The 20,067-nt window shown below is 48.3% G+C and overlaps 1 protein-coding gene across 6 annotated transcripts in view; it reads right to left on the bottom strand.

The window, feature by feature from the left end:
- Positions 1-20,067, bottom strand: part of lrba (LPS responsive beige-like anchor protein) — a 191,063-nt gene that overhangs the window by 99,761 nt on the left and 71,235 nt on the right. For all 6 annotated transcript variants that reach the window (XM_035530261.1, XM_035530262.1, XM_035530265.1 and 3 more), the window contains exons 34-36: positions 13,288-13,352; positions 11,284-11,392; positions 1,463-1,629 (exon numbers count right to left, since the gene is read on the bottom strand). In XM_035530261.1, the coding sequence (XP_035386154.1) occupies positions 1,463-1,629; positions 11,284-11,392; positions 13,288-13,352 (341 nt within the window). The remainder of the gene's footprint in view (positions 1-1,462; positions 1,630-11,283; positions 11,393-13,287; positions 13,353-20,067) is intronic.

Genomic DNA, 20,067 nt, shown 5'->3' with positions numbered 1-20,067 from the left:
CATTTTCATAGAGACTGAATGTGCAGGGGTGTGTGTGTGTGCGCGCGTGTGAGGGCATTTGCATGTTCATATAACTGTAGTCGTATTACATGTAGTGGTTTAAATAATACTTTGTTAAGGTTTTGTAAAAGTTTCTAGAAAAAGGCGTTACATTTTAATTAAGGTTTCTGAATCACTACCAGTGCTTCCTCTCAAACCCTGTTTATATTACCAACATTATTAATCTGTATGTGTGAGTGAGAGAGAGAGAGAGAGAGAGAGAGAGAGAGAGAGAGAGAGAGAGAGAGAGAGAGAGAGAGAGAGAGAGAGAGAGAGAGAGAGAGAGAGAGGCTGTGGGCAGGAAAAATTAGATGGTAATCAAGGACCATTCTACCATTCTGAGATTCAAACGCAGTCAGCGCTCTGAGACGATTCCCAGCTCCCAGTGTTTGTAAGTAGATTTGATGTTATTGCTTTGCTGCCTGGTAGAGCAAATCCATGGGCAGAGGTGAGAGGCAACACGTAGGTAAATAAGGGATTAGTCCCTTTTAGCCCCCGGCCTGCATGGAGTCACGAGCACGTGTGAGAATATGGGTTTGGGTTCTGGGGCATCTGTATGCATCAGCGGAGGGAGAGAGAGAGAGAGAGAGAGAGAGAGAGAGAGAGAGAGAGAGAGAGAGAGAGAGAGAGAGGGAGCGGGGAAGTGAAAATCAGGAAACCGTAATCCACAAGCCATGGACCACTACACTAGCCTCAGGAGACCGCACTCAAGCTAACAAGGAGGAGGGGATCAGAGAGGAGGAATGAGAGACTGGGTAACAGTGAGAAAGTTTCATCACCCCTCAAGATTAGAGAGGCCCGCATGCACAGGCATCATTAGAGGCGTGTGTGCGGGTTTGGTCCAGAGCAGCTGCTCGTGTGCAGCAGCAAAGCTAACGGCCGCTTCTGCTTTCATCTTGGCCAAACGCAACAACCCACGCGTTATATTCAGGGCAGCGGGCTCAGCACAGTCCCCGCCGTAACGGCAGCTAACGCAGGGGACGGCAGGAAGCGAGGAGTCGAGCATGGTCGCACACAGGTGGGCTTCACCACACGAAACCCTTGCCTCATGATCCCAGACCCACCACCCCATTCCAAACCCAACATCTGCAGCGCAGTCCAGTTCCATCAGCCTATCTGCAGTTCAGAGCCTGCGCTAAAGTCTGGAGAGGGGATCCAACATGGCTGTGGTGTCACAGCTTCGGTCATGACTGTCCGCCAGAAACGGAACAGAACGTCAGCCAGACCTCATCCTCAGGGCTGAGAGGCTCCGCCCGTACCAGTGGAACTGCCAGTAAGTAGCAACCTGCAGAGTATCAGACCCTAGAGCTGAGAGCTACAGAGCAGTTAGACAGCCTAGAGCACCTATAGAACCTAGAGCTCCTAGAACACCTATAGAACATATAACACCTTTACTGTGTGAAGCTGTGTGCAGCCGTGTTACCTGTAGGAGGAGTTTCCCCAGGCTCCGTGCTTGTCTGTCAGAATATGGACAATCTTCTGGATCAGCTGGGTGGCAGTCATGTGATCTCGGTACTTGGCAGCTCTGATCAGGTGGTCACACATCTTCTCCTCATCACGTTTCTCAGCAGCATATTGAGCACAGTGAGACTGCACACACGCACGCACACGCACACGCACACGCACACACACACACACACACACACATTAGGAATCTATAGCCTGATTACCATGACACGGTAATGGCTTAAAAATGGTTATATATGGATTTATGTATTTAAACAATTTCAGTATTGGTGGGTTAGTGTCTGGAAAAATGCACTGGCTGGTTGAGTATATTCAGTATATGTTGTGCACAATTATTTATTTAGTCCATTGATTTATACATGTATATTGCACACATGCAATATGTATGTAACAAAAGCACATCAGTGTATATCCTATACTAGCGAACGCATCCCAGAATGTAAACCGAAATACATGCCATTCAGGAAACATAATGTTAAAAATATACATCATATAAGGAAAAAACTCCAGGGATCTCCATGCACAGATGATATGAACGTGTGAGTGTGTTTGTGTGCATGTGTGTGTGTGTGTGTGTGTGTGCGCGCATGCATGCACGCACATGTGCATGCGCACGCATGTAACTCTATACACACAGGAAACAAATGGAACTCTGGGTCATTTCCAAGTCGTTGTCACGGTGATTAATAACGCTGGACACGTATTTGTTAATGCCTTTGGGCTACACTAAAAAATGTAGAAAATACCCATAATGCAAAGGGGCACATTATTCTTTGTCAGAATCTGTTATCAAAAGGTCTTTGAACTCATATGTGATGGTGTAACAAAGCACCTCATGCTACAGAAAGATTTTTATAAAAACTTTTATATAGTGTGTTCAACACCAAAGAAAACCAAAGCACCAACAAAAAATTATTTAAACAAATAATAAAAGCCAAGTAATACGAAGGGAGAAAAGCACTTCTGCAGTCCCAGACAAAGGCGGGAGAGCAGAGCGGAGAGCCCACGTCTTCTCGCCCGTGATGCAACGTCTAGAAAACAGCAATCAAGCCAAAAGGTTACAGCAGCGATCGGAGCTCTCTTAATGCAATTCCCCCTGCTCCATCCATTGTGTGTTATGGGCCCAAAATTCAATTAGGCCCTGAACTGCAGGATGGGTGGAGCATGTCTCCGCCGAGCCCTGAAGCCCGGGCGCGCTCCTTCTGCTTGGACTGCGTAGAGAGATAGCCAGTGGTAAACGCAGCAGAAAGCTTCCTAATGGACCCTCCCCTCCGATCCGGACGTCCACTCCTCACATATGACAGGAAATCCATGGAGATGAATCACATTAGCGGGGCCTCGGCTCCTCCTAATTATCAATCTGCGTCTCCTTCTGCGGCGTTTAACTGGGCGCTGACCTTAAAGCGCAGGCAGACTCGGGGAGAGGAGGTAAACGAATCGGGCTGAATGCGTAAACGTTAACCCACGCCACTGTCTGATGGAGGAATATGGATGAAAGAGAGGGAGAGATAGAGAGAGAGAGGTGGAGAGAGAGAGCACCAAAAGAGAGAGAGAGAGAGAGAGAGAGAGAGAGAGAGAGCGCGATTTGTCTTCGGCCTACAGAGAAGGTCAAATCCAGGCAAAGAGATTGAACGTTTGCGATCGGAAAAGCCAGCTAGAGGGAATGAAATGAAGAAAAGATTTTTCAAAAAAAGAATAAAGGTCACGGAAAAACACTGATGGGCTTAACATGCATGTCCACGCTGGAAATCAGGCTGTAAAACGCTCGTATGAATCCTAAATACTGCGAGATCGACGGCAATAAGACTAACTAAAACGAACCGGATTTTAATATGATGTTTGATTCATGGCCCCTGGCGCAGTGCTGGGCTGGGTGCCCTGTCCAAAGCTTTGAGGTCTTGCCAAAAAGGGTGTGCGTGCGCCCCATCAGCACGGCCGGGATGGAGAGAGCAAACCACCTTCTGGGTTTGCTTTGCTCCTTTTCAGCCACTGATTAACGCGTTATTAATTAGCTGCCACAAGTTCAAACACATTTCCATAAACAGGCACTTCATCAGCTTGTGGTGACGGCTGTGAACCATGGAACGATTTAATGGGCTTCCTGGACACGCAGCGGCGTTTTCGCGAGACTAAAAACGCTTCCCACCAGCTGAGCGCGCAACCTCGGCCTTCGAGCATGACGAGAAAAGCTGAGAGGTGACATCATCCAAACGATGTCAACCATCCTACAGTGTTGACTAGCGCCCAAATTTACCCATCAGCCACTGTGTCAAACAGCACCGTTTTGTTTGCAAAATGCGACGTCCCTGCAATTGTCAACCGCAGACTCAAACGCCCGTTAACGTTTCAAGGAAAATGCTGAGGTCTGTATCCTGCAGTAACCCTGAAACTCCGTGATGAAGGGCTAACCATGTCCAAAACGTTTGGCTGTCCAGAGAGGAGCCCAGTAGAGACTGTTATGTGTAGGACAGACTAATTATCCCCATCTGCCTGTGCTATGTGTTTCCTGTGACAGTACCAGACAGGGTAGACACCCGACACCCGATCACACAGCTAGTGCACGTCACTGTCATCCTGTCTCCACCTGCTCCACCCTCTCCACCCATGGGAGGACAGGACAGGTCCAGACAGTCTGCTGGCATGACAATCTCTCTCTTTGAAGACAAAAAAACCAGGTCGTCTTGACGCTGCGCTTTCGCTGTACCCGAACCCATACGGCGGAACAGAGCCGTGGGGTTTTTTGTAGTGCCATTATTTGCTGGGAGTTTCTGGCGAATGTAAGCAAAAACAGATGTAACCGTCTGACTGTGCTGTGAAGCCAATTACACACACCACGAGTCCAACAGTACAGTGCCTGATACAAACAGGGTCGGTGGGTTAAAGAACATAATCACCTCCTCATAGGAATGACACCTACACACAGCCCAATGAGGAAAGTGCATGTACACACAAATGTGTGCGCCCATGTGCACTCACACACAAACACACGCGCACACACACATTTTGGAGTGCTTGTCAGAGGTTCATTATGAAGGCCTGTGAGAACCTTATTAGATCAGCAGAATCTGATGTTCACAGCCCACCAGTGATGGCTGGGGCACGCATGCACACACACACACACACACACACACACACACACACACACACACACACACACACACACACACACACACACACACACACACACACACACACACACACACACACACACACACACACACGCTCTCTCTACTCCCCTTGGGACAAGTCCTCCTTCACTGCTTCGTCTCCTATATGCAAATACCCCTGAAGGTACCAACACAGACACACACACATACGCTCTCTTCAGTTCTGCTGAAGCCAGAGGATGCTCAGAGATGCTATGAGGATGGAAACTGAACCCTTGGAATCGGGGGGGTGGGGTGCCAAGATTAACAAATCAAAGAGTTTCTCATTTTACTCGATCTCTCGACCTATCAGTCTCCCGCAGAACCTCTGCGCTCACCTGGGGCGTGGGGGGGGGCGTGGGTGGGGGCAGACGGAGGAGAGGCGCGTCGGAGAAAAACGACGCCTTAAAAGTCCAATGGCCAACAAAAGTCCCAGAATGACACTGGCTGACAGGCACTTCAATTCTGCAACGAAACTCCTGTCAGGCAGCAGCCTCCTGTATTGATTTCCCTGCACTACAGGCTCCCCAGACACTACAGGGCACAAATGCAGTATACAGGGTAGAGAAAGGGGGGAGGAGAGAGAGAGAGAGAGAGAGAGAGAGAGAGAGAGAGAGAGAGAGAGAGAGAGAGAGAGTACAGGCTGTCACTGTAATCTGCCCTTAGCAGTCATGGTGACCATCAAGGTTAACGTAGGCGAAACAACTTATCATGAAACTATCTCTTCCTGTGTCCCCACCACCACCGGTGTGCCCCCTTGGCCTCCTTCGTTGTGCGCTTTTAATGGAGCGCTCGCACGGCACGCGTGGCAGACGCTTCATCTTAGGGCGCCTGCCAATCCTCCAGCGCCCCGCCGCTCTTCTTCGAGGGGAGGCGGAGCGACTCCGCGCGCACTCCAAGGTCGCGGCGTGCGAAGCGAGCCGGGAATCAAGCGTGTCCTTTTAGGGTGAAAAATAGTCAAATGAAGGATATGCACGGGCACGTGAAAAATGGACATGGTCTGCAGCCAGGGGAAGAGAGGGGAGGGAGGGAGAGAGAGAGAGAGAGAGAGGGAGAGAGAGAGAGAGAGAGAGGGAGAGAGAGAGAGAGAGAGAGGGCGAGAGAGGGAGAGAGAGAGAGAGAGAGAGAGAGAGAGAGAGCGAGAGAGAGAGAGAGAAGGAATATAAATGCAGAATATTGTTTTCACTCTCGGTATAGAAACCGTGCACAGCCACGTCGCCACGGTGACCAGCAGACTGAGTTCAGAGACGCACACACGACTCTCTCACAATGTAGCACTCCTGACTTTACGAACATGTATTTAAAGGCGATATAAAAACAGACAAAGTGTGAACAGTACTCAAGTTTGGAGTAATTTAAGCGCATGTGGACTGTACGGGCCTGCAGACGTAGCGTACAGAACAACGGGAGGTCATCTCACTGGCTTACTGCTGTCACAGAACTACAGGGGACAATGAGGGACGGGATATGACCTGTTCTCTCTCTCACACACACACACACACACACACACACACACACACACACACACACACACACACACACACACACACACACACACACAGTGTGCCTGTGCACCAGAATTACCTGGGGAATCAATTAAAGAGAGAAAGTGAGAGAAAGAATAGGACAGAGAGAGAGAGAGAGAGAGAGAGCGAGGGAGGAGGACAGAGAGAGAGAAAGAAAGAGAGAGAGGGAGGAGAACAGAGAGAGAGAGAGAGAAAGAAAGAGAGAGAGAGAGAGAGAGAGAGAGAGAGAGCATCTCTGTTGGCAACCAGTACAGCCAGTACAGAATTAAATCCTCAGGCACCCTGAGTGTGGGTGTTTGTGTTATTGTGTTTGCAGTCTGCATGTATTTAAGTGTGACTGTAATGCTGTTGATTTGTGTACATTTAAACAACAGACATCGCTGCAGAGACCACAGCATCACAGTACAGACACATTACATACTACAGCTTAATCGGTTCTGTTACTGTTGCTCCCCCTGACACACACACACTGACACACACACACTGACACACACACACTGACACACACACACTGACACACACACACACACACAAAATCACACTTCAACTTTAACTTAATCACATCAGGATCAAGTGAAAGGTAGCCGAGAGAGAGAGCGCGTGTGAGACAGATAGAAGGGAAGACGGGGGGGGGGGCACCTCATTCTTTCTCCTTCTCCTCTATCAGGAACTCTCCATCTGCCCCTGTAGTCCTGCACCCTTCACATTTCACTCCTAATGAACAAATACCCCATAACAAGTAGCAGAGGTCACCATCTCTCTCTCTCTCTCTCTCTCTCTCTCTCTCTCTCTCTCTCTCTCTCTCTCTCTCTCGTTCTCTCTCTCTCTCTCTCTCTCTCTCTCTCTCTCTCTCGAGTTCTCTCTCTCTCTCTCTCTCTCTCTCTCTCTCTCGTTCTCTCTCTCTCGTTCTCTCTCTCTCTCTCTCGAGTTCTCTCTCTCTCTCTCTCTCTCTCTCGTTCTCTCTCTCTCTAGTTCTCTCTCTCTCTCTCTCTCGAGTTCTCTCTCTCTCTCGAGAGTGTTTGTTCTTTCTCTCTCTCTCTCTCTCTCTCCCTCTCCCTCTCCCTCTCTCTCCTTCTCTCTCTTCCTCCGTCTCCCTCTCTCGGTCTATCTCTGCATTTTGTTTGCTCCCTCATCTCACTCACTCCTGGCCACGGACGGCGATCGAAGGGATCTTTTTGTATTTGAGATCCTATTAGAAAGAGAACACTGAAAGATAATTGGATTTCCATTGCTTATCTCAGTGTCCATCAGGACCTGATGGTCACCATCATCCCTGTCCCAGGGGCTGGAGTAGATAACTCAATCTCAAACCTAGTGCGTGCTTGTTCACAGAGGGAAAGAACCAGAGAATTGAGAGAGAGAGAGCGAGAGAGAGAGAGAGAGAGAGAGAGAGAGAGAGAAAGAGGGAGAATCGTACATAAGCAATCTTTACAGTCTAAATAATTGGTCTCTTCCATCACTGTTACTAAAAGATATTAGAGCTGACAGAGAGCAAACCTAAACTCATATTTATCTGGTGAATAATTTATCAGCAGCCCATTCCATACAACTACCCCATTACATACAGAAGCACCACGCCAGATCAGATCACCGCACACAGAACACAGCACAAAACGATGCTGACCCTTAACTGAACACACTCAACCCGCACCATGAACATACCCTACCAGCTAATGCAGTCACAGGCCACCTGCTAAACGGTGATAAACATTATAACTTTATAATCTCAACATTCCCATTTTAAATTCCTAAAGAAGCGCCAGCTAATCAACGAAACAGAAAAAAAAAACAATTCCCAACATTAGAATGACAATCCCACAGCGCAGGGGCAGAAAGAAGGAGCATCTAATCGGACCTTTGGTCTCCCAGCCTGCTATGTTGCTGCTCCACCTCAATTGGACCGAACACGGTCAGCGTGCCGTTTCAAAACAGAGAGTGCCATGCTGGCAGGACCAGATGGGGGTTGTGGGGCATCAGAAAATCCTCCCCCGGGGGCGTGTTTCACTGGCCTGTTAGTTTTATTGTGGCAGCACGAAATGAAACCAGTAGCTGTGTGCAAGGAGCGACCCAACCAGAACGAGGTCAAATCAATAGAGTAATATCAGCCGGGCACTTATCAGGGCCTCACGGGTCGTGCAGTAGCGACTGGGTCTAAGTGAGGGGGCGTGGCTAAGTGAGGGGGCGTGGCTAATAGCCGCCTGACCAGCAGGTTCAGCAGGGAACACAAATCAAGTAAAAATGTAAACACTGATTCCAAAATGGCTACAGTAACCTTTAAACCTGCCATCCGCTCCCTACGGAGGGACACAAAATGTCAAAAGCATCCAGTTCACTTAGCAGTCAGGCCAGACACACCTGATTCAGCTCTTCTGGGTCTCTGTAAGACATAGTTGAGCCGTGAGGAGGTTTGGCCATTTTGGGCTTTGAGGAAACAGTAAAAAGTCAGGGAGAATGGGTGGCAGTGACCGGTCCCCACACTGGACCAGACATTCATGCGTGACTATGTAACCACGGCAACCCACAGCTAGTGACCCCTTCTCTCACCCAGTGGCATTGTGGGAACTTACACTGCAGTGTTAAAAATACAGCAGGAAAACCTGCACAGCACTGTTCCCCAGGCGACCACAGACAAAGCTCCTTTATTGTAAACAGCCCTCTGCTTCCCTACCTGTGAATTTCTAATATTTGGATATCTGTTTAGAATCAAACATGAAAACAGTATTTCATCTATTTCGGTCCACGATACATCTTCGTTATTTTGACGTTCTACTTTGGTGTTGCATCTCGAGTCAGCACTATTCCTGATTCCGGCTACGGAGGTGGGTCACGTGACACCAGCTGTGTGGTGCTCCAAGGAACACCAGAGGGGCCAATTAGAACGAGAGCGAGGTAAGCAGAGAGCGTCCCAGGAGCACGGGCCTGCAAGATTACAGCCGATCCGAGGAATTTGGGGTAACAGGAATGACGAGGCGGAGCATGCTGAGCTTCTCTCTGGAGAGCCGGGGTGAGAACGAGGATGAGGAAGGTTGTTTAAGGAGAGTCTGAGCCTAGTAGATGCTGTTTAAGCACAGGCGCTGCATGACTGCGTAGCCTGACGCCTGGCTTAGTATCATGACCTGCTTTAACTAGTCAACATATCAAACTGATTAACTAGAATTTTACTATCAACACTGTCAGTCTCTATAACAACAGCTAAGTAGAGTTAATCTCCATGAAGATTTAATAAAACTAGTCCGGGTGATGCTGGTTTAGTAAACTGTGCGATGCTGGTTTAGTCGAGTTAAAATCTATGACATTGGTTTTGTCGAGTTAGTCTCTGTGATGCAGCTTTAGTAGTATTTTAGTCCTAGCAATCATTGGTCATTTGACTGACAGTAAAGGGACTTTTATTTTGAACTAGCACTCAAAAAGGAGCTGTTTTCTGTCCAGCTATTGCCTGACAGATAGAGAATCTGTTAATCCAGTAGCGTTATGGGAAGAGAGCAGTTAGCTATTCTAGAAGGGAATGCAATAACAGGGCCGTGACGGAGCTAACTGGGTCTGATTCCACTCAAGGACATGCAACACAGTCATCTCCGTAACTGACTCTAACAATCATTCAGCAGCACACTTGGCAATGCTGTCAATCAAACCCAAGAGGTGGGGGAGAGTCCGGCTTTATGGCGGCCCATGGGATTTTTGAATTGTGAGTTCTGGATGTCAATATACGGCCGTAGGGGCCAATCATGCAGGACCTGGACCTACAAAACATGACCTCACCTAAAGCCAACTACTGCAGAGCTCCGCACAAAACCCGACACTCACGGCGCTCCCCAGGTATCATGTTTACTTTTTTACACTCGCATTCACTCTTCCCCGCCCCCCACTTTTCTTTTAGCCGTTTCAAATACAGGACCCTGCCTTGAACCTTTCTGAAAGCATAACATTTTACTACTGGAGAGCATGGGAAGGTGAACAGGGGCTTTTAAAAAACAGGCAGGCTCTGTAGAGCTCTGGAGTGGTACCAAGCATCTACCCTCACAGACTGGTTTAAGTATCGGGGGTGGGGGTGAAGGGGAAGAGAGAGAGAGAGGGAGAGAGAGAGAGAGAGAGGGAGAGGGAGAGGGAGAGGGAGAGGGAGAGGGAGAGGGAGAGGGAGAGGGAGAGAGAGAGGGGGAGAGGGGAGAGAGAGAGAGAGGGATAGAGAGATGTGGGGAGAGAGAGAGAGTGAGAGAGAGAGAGACGGAGGGGGAGTGAGAGAGGGAGAGAGAGAGAGGGAGAGAGAGAGGGAGAGAGAGAGGGAGAGAGAGAGAGGGAGAGGGAGAGGGAGGGAGAGGGAGGGAGAGGGAGAGAGAGGGAGGGAGAGAGAGAGGGAGAGAGAGAGGGAGAGAGAGAGGGAGGGAGAGGTTGAGGGTAGATGTTGTATTCCTGTCAGTGGCAAAATATTCCTCAACTGGGAACCAAACTGACATAATATGATTCAGAAAGAGTCTGAGTGTGTGTGTGTGTGTATGTGTGTGTAAGATATGTAAGAGTGAACAATAGAAAAGAAAATTTTGAGAAAGAGTTGATACAAAGAAGACACTGTGTTTAAGTATGTGGGGTGTGTGTGTGTGTGTGTGTGTGTGTCTCTGTGTCTGTGTGTGTGCGTCATGCCGTTGTCTGTTGTTCACTGGCAGTGCCTTTTGGCTGTGGGCAGGGATAAATCATTTCCCCAGCCATGTTTTGGCAGGACACAATGCCAAAAGCACTCCTCATAGTCTCAACACCAGAGCACAGGCCGCGTGCACTTTGTGTTTGAAAAGAAAACATTTGTTCTCCATCACACTGGCAGCTCGTTGGAGGTGACGGACAGCTGCGTGGACTCTTGGCTCTCACAGAAAGAGAATAATAATCGCTCGACATCAGCGATGGGATTACAGGCCTCAGACAAAAGTTATAGTCCAGCAATGAAAGAGAAATTAATTATTTAAAAAGAACACCACCACGAGGGTATGTCTAGGATGACTTGAGAATCAGTTTACACTGCATAAAGTTTCATTCTTCTTAAGAAGGAATCAGTTCAGTGCATTACCGGTGTTTGTTGTGAGTGTAAAGTGTGGCCGTTTGTGTGTTTTTGTGTGTACCTCAAACTCAGCGTGTTTGTGGATGTCCTCTGCTCTCTGGCGGCTCAGGATAAACTCAGCTTCATTTGCCACGCGCACCAGGTGATCCTTCATAGTGTGACTCAGCAGTCTAGAGACAGACAGAGAGACAGGGGAACAGAGAGAGTCAGAAGAACAGAGACAGCAGAACAGAGAGACAAAAGAACAGAGTTCAACATTTGTAGAAATCCCACATCAAGTCTTTTAAGACCATCCAAGTCAGTAACTAGATGCTGACAGACACAGATAATCCCTTGTGTTGTTATAGTAAACACTCAAATACTTCCTCTGTGGAAGTCTACACACGCCCACACCCACACACCCACCCACACACAGCATCTGTAAAATAAAATTTAGTGAAATGAAATGGCTCTAAGGACCAAATCAGAGCCCCCCCCCACCCCAACACACACCCACACCCACCGCTAAAAAGGCAGAAAATTACATTTGCCACAGTGGTTATAAACTAGCTCCACTAAAACAACCACTAATTGATTTGTTAATGATATGCATCTCTAATTATATGGAGAGGAAGGGAGTTCTAACTTCTAACCCTGACCCTTAACCCTGTTCTTGTTGCTACATATGAACTAGCACTCGTACCTCTTAAACACACACACACACACACACACAAACACAAATTCTTAGAATCCACACAGCATGTTGGGTGTCAGCAGCACCGTTCTGAGATCAGGTTTCCTCTGTCTCCTCCAGCTCTGACCCACAGTGAGTCATAAAGACAGCAGGTCTCAGCAGCCCGGTCCAGGCCACAAGGTTATGGATCCGCTCTCCACGGGTCGGGAGGCTACGGACCGTGCAAAGTGGAAGAATAACAGGGGGGAAGGAGGAGGGTGGAAACCCGAGCCTGGAGTGTCCGAGCCGGGCAGCGGGGGAGCGGAGGTGCCCGGGACTCTCTGGTGACTGTCCAGCACGAGGCCTCCCACTGGCCCCTGAAGCCCCTCATCCTCCCCACTCCTGCCCCACTCACCCTGGACGCCATCAATAACCTCAGTGCACCGCCGGCTTCTCGGTTTATGGCGTCGCGCACCAGAGGTGTGCCTCTCGCGCGCACACACTCTCTCTCGACTCTGTTTCTGTTTCTTTTTTTTTTTTTCTTCCTCTCTCAGCGAGAGCAGGATAGTGTTACCATCCCCTGCACTGCAAATCAAGCTGTTCGCACGAGAGCCCATCAGACATCTGGTGCAACGTCCCTACCGAGAAACATCCAACACGGACAAACTACAGACGATGCACCTTTAGGAGCCACGGCGCACAAACGAACGACAACGCATCGCTGCGACTCTGAAACAGGATGGACAGAATTGCCGCCGCTTCGCGGTGCATGTCTGTGCAAGGGCCAGCGAGCGAGAGAGATGCCCCTGCTATTTTAAAGAGGGAAAAACCCAGCGTGCTGGGACGTTCGTTAGCATTGCGCACAAACGCATTCATTAGCATAAATTAGCATCGCCGGCATTAATAAGGGAGTTCTAAGAGCCCGAAGCCGATAAGGTTCTCTTTCATCCCTGTGGGATTCTGGGTAATGGAAGGGTCCAGCAGAGCTGACATGCACTTCCTCTCGGAAAAATGAGCTGGATTTCTCGGCGAGGCCTGCGGGCGGGAAGCCTTTTGTTCCTGCTGCCGGCCGCTCCCAACCGGGGCCTGCGGTAACTCGCCCGTACTGACAGGAGCTGTGACCTCTGGGGTCACTGTGACCTTGGGGGTCACTGGTGAAACCTCGTTTTGCAAGGTATTGATTCTCATTCAGTACGAGTGTGTGTGTGTGTGTGTGTGTGTGTGTGTGTGTGTGTAGTGCCCTGGGGCACAGACAGGGGCAGATAATGAAGAGGTGGCTAAAGCAAGGGGCGAGTGGCTCATTAACTGCCCCTGATAACCAGCAAGGGGGGGAGTTCTAATAGGAACCTGCCCTCATGTACAGGTGAAGAGTAGCCACCTGCCCGTATTGACAGGTGGGGACTAAATATTTACCTGCCCTCGTTGACCAGTTCAATGAAGGCTAGACCAGCGTTTTTCTGGATAGAATTCTGCCATTCCTGTAAAAACACAGAACAGCAGTGGTTTACTCACACACACAGAGTGATTCAAGTACTATAGCCTTAGTTATAAGTTATACAGTGTATCTGTGTGTGTGTGTGTGTGTGTGTGTGTGTGTGTGAGTGAGTAAGAGAGAGACAGTAAAAGAGGAAGAGTATATGCGAAAGAGAGAGAGAGAGGGAGAGAGAAAGAAAGCAATGTAACAGAGTGAAGCCAGTTTTCCTCAGATGTAAGGTCAGAGGTCAGGAGTAAGAGATGGGGGCAGCGTGTTGACTACTGCTCCCACTCTGTTTCAGATGTAGAAGTGGGTATCGGTCCAAACAGCCCTGCAAACCACAACCCCCGTCACCTTGGAGACGCGTCAGCTATTTCCACAGTCATATCGACATTTCAACACTTTCCATTGGATCCTCGACAGCACAGTAAGAACAGCAGCATTCCGGCCACGTATGAAGTCTAAACTGTCCAGAAGATTCCAGAAGCATACATCAGCAAAAGGAAATACATCAGGGATCACATTACACAGACTTCAAATTTTTTTTAAATGGTCAGGAGATAATTTATTAGCGAGGGCAGAGAATGGATGTGAGGATGACTTGACACGCAGTTGATAATTTCATAACTCAGTTTATTTTTAATCACCTGCTTACTTCTAAAGTCATAGAGCGAAACTCAAGATGGGGACAGACACATTGGTTTCATCAAACAGTGCTGTTTCCCCAGTCCCAGAGAGAGAGGAAAAGCGAACCAAACCAAAATAAACTACACTTTAACCTGTTAACATGGCAAGTGTCAAAATGTGTGTGTGTGTGTGTGTGTGTGTGTGTGTGTGAGTGAGAGAGAGAGAGAGAGAGAGAGAGAGAGAGAGAGAGAGAGAGAGGGGGAGAGAGAGAGAGAGAGAGACAGAGGGGGAGAGAGAGAGAGAGAGAGAGAGAGAGAGAGAGAGGGGGAGAGAGAGAGAGAGAGAGAGACAGAGGGGGAGAGAGAGAGAGAGAGAGAGAGAGAGAGAGAGACGTAGTTTTTCAGCTTTCACTCATAATTATAGCTGCTGATATATAGCAGATTTGTCTCTGTTTTTTTAGTTAAAGCCTCTCGGTGCACGTGGGCGGGGCTTTGAGACTGGTGGGAGGGGCTTTGAGACTCTCTGTTACAGAGAGGGCGTTTAAGAGCACAATGGGGGAAAATAAAGCAGTGGCCGGAAGACTAGAGGAATGTAAACGGTGGACGAAAGGTTCACTCCACAAAATCAAGGATAAAACAAAAAATAAATAAATAAAAAGACGGGAGTAAACTTGGAAGCAAAAAAAAAAAAAAAAGCAGAGCGATGGATGGAGGGATAAAACAGAAGGAGAGCTGAAGGGATGGATGGGATTTAGAGATGGTTAGATTACATGCTTAAGGACAGTGGGATGGAGGGACAGACAGAGAGACGGATGGAGAGATGGAGGGCCATAATAGGGCCTTGTCTAGGACTGAACCTAAACCACCCAGGAAGCAGAATCACAAAGTTCCTCTGAGCAGAAAAAAACAAAACAAAAACAGAAACAGATCTGTTACTCAGAACGTGCGGTTTAAAATCCAGTGATGACATATGTATTCACTTTGCGCTAAACCCTTCCCAGTTCGTTTGCATCGGTTCCCATTAAAGGCAGCTCAGACCGCGCGGGGCTCATAGCCATGCAGAGACAGCGAGCCGTTTGATTGGTCTGCTCTCCAGAGGTCACTGCCCACACCGTCAGGAGAACGTCTGTGTCGGAAGCTTGCTGCCACTCAGATAAATGTAGCTTCCATGTCTACGGAAAAGGCATCATTCTTTAATTAAAGAAAGCGATGACCCCAATCAAAGAGCCGTAACGATCTCGGAAATGTGCTGGGACGGCACCTCTGACGCTTATTGGATTTCCAGCGGTCACTCTGGAGCCGCCTGATACGGTTTTATGCTTCCCATTGACCTCTCCCGTCTTGACCTGATGAGAGGATACAAGCAACCATTTGTGACCTCTCAACTTTGACCCCAACCTCTTCCACCCAGCCACCTCTGGGCCTGACACTATGGCAACCACTCGACCTGATCTCTCCAGGTCATCTCTCCGACATCACACTTCACTCGTGAGTGAGAGCGTACGAGCAAATGTGGATCGATTTCAGGGACAGGCCTGAAGCGCCATTCTCGTTTTTACGGCCTCGGGCCCTGCTGTTGGACACCCACGAGCAGTTTAAATCTGAGTTATACTCCAGTGAACGTCACTAAAATAACCAATAAACACTATCTATTCCAGAAACTTCCTCAAGGTTAAAGCGGTCAAAAAAAAAAAACCACGCATCATACTGGTACCAAACTCTCAGCATTCTCTCAGCACCGATTTACAGTCTGCAGGATGTGCACGGAGGTCTCCTGGGTCGGACACTAGCAGAGGTCTCGCACTATCATTGAAGAGTTCTGAGTAAGAGTAGCAACCTGTCTTAGAAGAGAAAATATTTATCATTCGGAGATTTAGTATATGTAAGATGTGCTGTTCCTTCTCTGTTGAACAACAGTGCTTGAGAGCCTAAATCGAACATCATTACAGAAGGCCAAAACTGTACAAGTCCAGTAAGGTTAGAGAAAGACGACGAATCATAGACGAATGGTCTAAAGAAAGACAAATCCGGTAGCTTTCAAGGCAAAATGGATGTTCGGATTGCTATGAAATGCTATGGATTTCTATGACAAAGGATGCGGTATGGAAACCATGAGACCCTCTGCTCCCTGGGGAGGGAAAGAGAAGGGGTGTGTGTGTGTGTGTGTGTGTGTGTGTGTGTGTGTGTGTGTGTGGAGAGAGAGAGACTTTTCTGAGTATACCAGCTCCAGGGCATGTGTCTGCTACAGTCCTGGTGGAGTGCTCAGACACAGCAAGTCTGGTTATGGTGTGCACAACACCAAACAAATGCATCACCACACCACACAGAGAACACACATCAAAGAGGGATCATCTCAAACAAATGTAACATGTTACAGTGCCATCACTAAAGGCAGTGTTATACATTTTCTGCACACAAGCACATACCCGCAAAAGATCAAAACGCACCAATAAATACTGCTACATAAACAATGCACATCAAACACAGAAGACATGTAATTCAATTTAACAAGCATTAAAAATGTGCACTAATGATGTTTGAAATTGCATATTTAAGTTGCCACTTTGCTTTGGAAAGAGCCACGGCATGCGTGTTTAGTGCCAGGTGATCCAGAGTTCCTGTTTCAGTCTTTGTTTAGTCTCATATGATGATGACTGCACCACCTTGTTCGTAACTGCTGCTGATTGAGAAAAGCCTAATTACCCACCAAACTAAAACACCTCTGACACAACACAGACCCACAATGCAATGCAGGAGTCTCTTATACCACTGCAGGGCAGGGAAATGGGCACCTCGCTTGGCTCCTTCCAACAAAAAAATAAACAAGTCCATCAGACGCTACCAAGCCATCAGTTATAATCACAGGTGTTTGTTTGTTTTTGGCCGGCTGGGGGATTGAAGTTCAGTCGAAACAGAAGGGATATCTGACAGGCGCGAGGGCAGAGCTGCGCATCGAGACCGGGTGGAGACGTTTACGCTACGCTTGCATTGTCGCATCGCCCGAAGCCCGCGGAAGAGTTTTGGTCAGGCGGGCGAGCTGGACATTCAGACCCAAAGTGTCAGTACAGCAAGAGCTGGCTCGACGACACAGCCTGTGCGACGTCTCCATGGGGGAAAAGACAAAATAAAGACAAAAACGATGGACGCAGCAAACCTCAAATTGCAGCCTGGAATTCACAATTAGTCCATGAAAAGAGAAAAGGAAAACACAATAAAACTTCTTACTGCTGTTTGAAGAGCATGGGATGGACGGACAGGATTTTTTAAAAATACCGTGAAGATGAAGGAAATAACTGAACTCAAAAGTGGCGGTGTGAACCCCACAGCCCTGCTCACTCCTTCAAACCACTCCACTAGGCTGTAATTGCGCTGTCCCATGGTCACAGTGCTCCATGGCTGTGCCGTTCCATAGTCACGCTAGCGGGGTTTGAGGTGGCGCGCAAGTCGTCCTCAATCGTTGGCCTGGTCTATCAGAATAGTGTCTGACAGCGTGTGTGGGCAGCTTAATTACTGATGTGACTGGACCAACACATCTACACACCTCCGCGCTGTTCTCAGATGTTATCTAGTCTAGAGAAAATACACAACACTGACCAGGCAGCTGCGGTTGTTTTATTTTTTGTGGGGTTTTTTTTAATGTTGTTGTCGTTGTTTTGCACTCACAAAACCCACAGAGACTTAAAGGGAGACGACAAATATATCCTCTCACCAAACGGAAAGGTTTGTTCTTAAACACTCATTTGTGATTGCGTGTGATATGCTGGGATTTGAAGCTTTTTTAAAAATCCACAGTGAAATCTAAAAAACCGCTGGACCTTTAAACGACCAAAACCCAGATGTTTTATTTGATTTAAAGAACGCATTACTGTCTGAATTCAGGCACTGGCTAAAACCGCTTATACTACACCCAGCTGGATGGCCAGAGGTGACGGGAATGATAACAATATACATAAATCTGTCTTAAATAAAGAAACAATTCAACTTCATGTCTGGGACGGATTAGAATGCACCACGCTGACATGATTCTTACGCCACACTCCCATCTACAAACATGAACACAAAAGAGAAGAAAAGAGAAAGACCGAGACACAAACGAGAGAAAGAAAGAAAGAAAGAGAGAGAGAGAGAGAGAGAGAGAGAGAGAGAGAGAGAAAGCAGGGTCAACTAAGAATAGTCAGACTAAGCAGTCTGAAGCTAAAATAAGACCTTTGAAGTTTCGGTGAACTTAGGCTGTAGACAAAGCAAAGCTACTGGGAAGCTGAGAGTGTGCAGACTGCAGAGAGAACAAGAATAAGGAGCACCGGCGCGCTGGGCTGACAGCCCCCACGGTCGGGGAGCCAATTAAAAGACGCTCAGCTTCAGCGCTTCCACATGAGCCGGGGCTCACGCTTCCTGTCCGGAAGAGCCCCTCTCCGGCACGGCGCGGCCCGGAGCGGCAGGGCGCCGGCTGGGTTAAGAGCCGCTCTGTGTCGTTGTGTTTCTCCGGAGCCTCGGCGGGGCCCGGCGCTCAAAGAATGCCGAGAGCAGAGTTAGCCAGCGGCCCCGGCCCCAGAGACACGCGTGGGTCACGGCCCTGGACACACAGGGGGAGCGCGACGACAGCACGTGGTCTGGGCCGGCGCTTGAACCCTGCGTGTATGTTATGCTACCCAGCAGGCCGCAGAGCCGGTGGGGAGAGATGGAGGCTCTATCGCTCCTCCAGTGCCTTTCTAGTGCATGTTTGCTCTGCTGCTTCATCGTGCTGCTTTTTTTTTTTTTAACAGGTTGGAGCCAGAAGAACAGCACCGTGTCTGAATGAGAGAGCAAAAGGTTGCAGCTCCAGGGAAATGAACGCCGTGATTATGGTTCAGTTCGGTTAATGCTGGCATCAGCAGTCAGTGACTCTCCAACGTCTTAATGTTTGTAAACTGGCAGGTCTGTCTCTTGGGGGTGGGGGGGGGGGGGGGACAATGTCTCTGGTCCCTCCTGCATGACTTGTATCAAAACTGTGCGTTTGCACTGGAACAGTCTGGCCAAGTCCCAGCAGTGAACAAAAGTTCAGACACACATGGATGGCCCATCCTGATTTTTCCCGCTCGTGAGGGGAGCGGTAGGTGGGGTTTATGAGCACTGTTCATGTTTCTTTTTCTTTTCATTCAAAATTCATATAAACTTTACACATCTACATCAAGCTCTACAGAAAATATAAATAAGCTTGGAAGCAGAAAAAAAACAAAACAAATGTAATCATTTTTATTTAACATGCCCCCTGGGACTTTAACGTTTAAATGGGTTTTGCTCACACCTGAACCATGGCAACCGCTGTAGCATCATTTGCCCAATAAGCTTGAAATAGGAGTGCCAACAGTGGAAGTAGCAAACCAATCCAAATTTTCCATTCTTAGTCCTGCTCACACCTGGCTCAACTGGGCCCTTCCATGACTGAGCTGTTGCCCAATCAATATTTTTGTACTGAGTATTGATACACATTTGATATACAATCCTCTGACCCAGGGGGAGGGGGGGGGGGGGTTGGTAGGTTAAACTTCTCTGCTCCCAGGCTAAAGGTCAGAGGTTAGAAACATCCCATCTGTTTAACAGGTTAACTCCGGCCCTTATGAATACTGCAGCCAGGGCTGCCAACTGCAATATCACAGCGCAGTTTATTACTGGAAATGGAAACGGAAAAACAAGGCTTGACTACATCCAACACAGTTCATGGTGATTTTTCCATTTGTGCCAAATTCACATACAACACGTCAGTTTGTTCGGCCCCCCCCCAACGGTTCTGGTTCTAGACGCGCAGCGTGTCCAGCCCGTCTCTGCGGCAGGGCGGGGTGCGTCCCAGTTCTGCTCACTCAGGAGCAGCGCTACGGCGTGCCGCATCTGCCATAAATCAGCAACGATGCCGGCCGACATTTCTCCAAACAGGAGAGCCACTGGCACACCTCCAGGATCAGCAATGGCTCCTTTACAATCACGCACAGGCACATTCACAGTTTAGTGCTTGTCTGATGGTTTATTTGTTTGCTATTGCTTGCTTAATTAATTAGAGAAGTTTCCTTGAGTTCAAGAAAAGCACTATATAAATGTAAATAATAATAATAACAATAA

Source organism: Electrophorus electricus, chromosome 9 (genome assembly GCF_013358815.1).
Source record: "Electrophorus electricus isolate fEleEle1 chromosome 9, fEleEle1.pri, whole genome shotgun sequence".
In the NCBI taxonomy this organism is placed as follows: Eukaryota; Metazoa; Chordata; class Actinopteri; order Gymnotiformes; family Gymnotidae; genus Electrophorus; species Electrophorus electricus.
The sequence above is the reverse complement of the archived record's forward strand: the minus strand, read 5'-3'. Positions and strand labels throughout refer to the sequence as shown.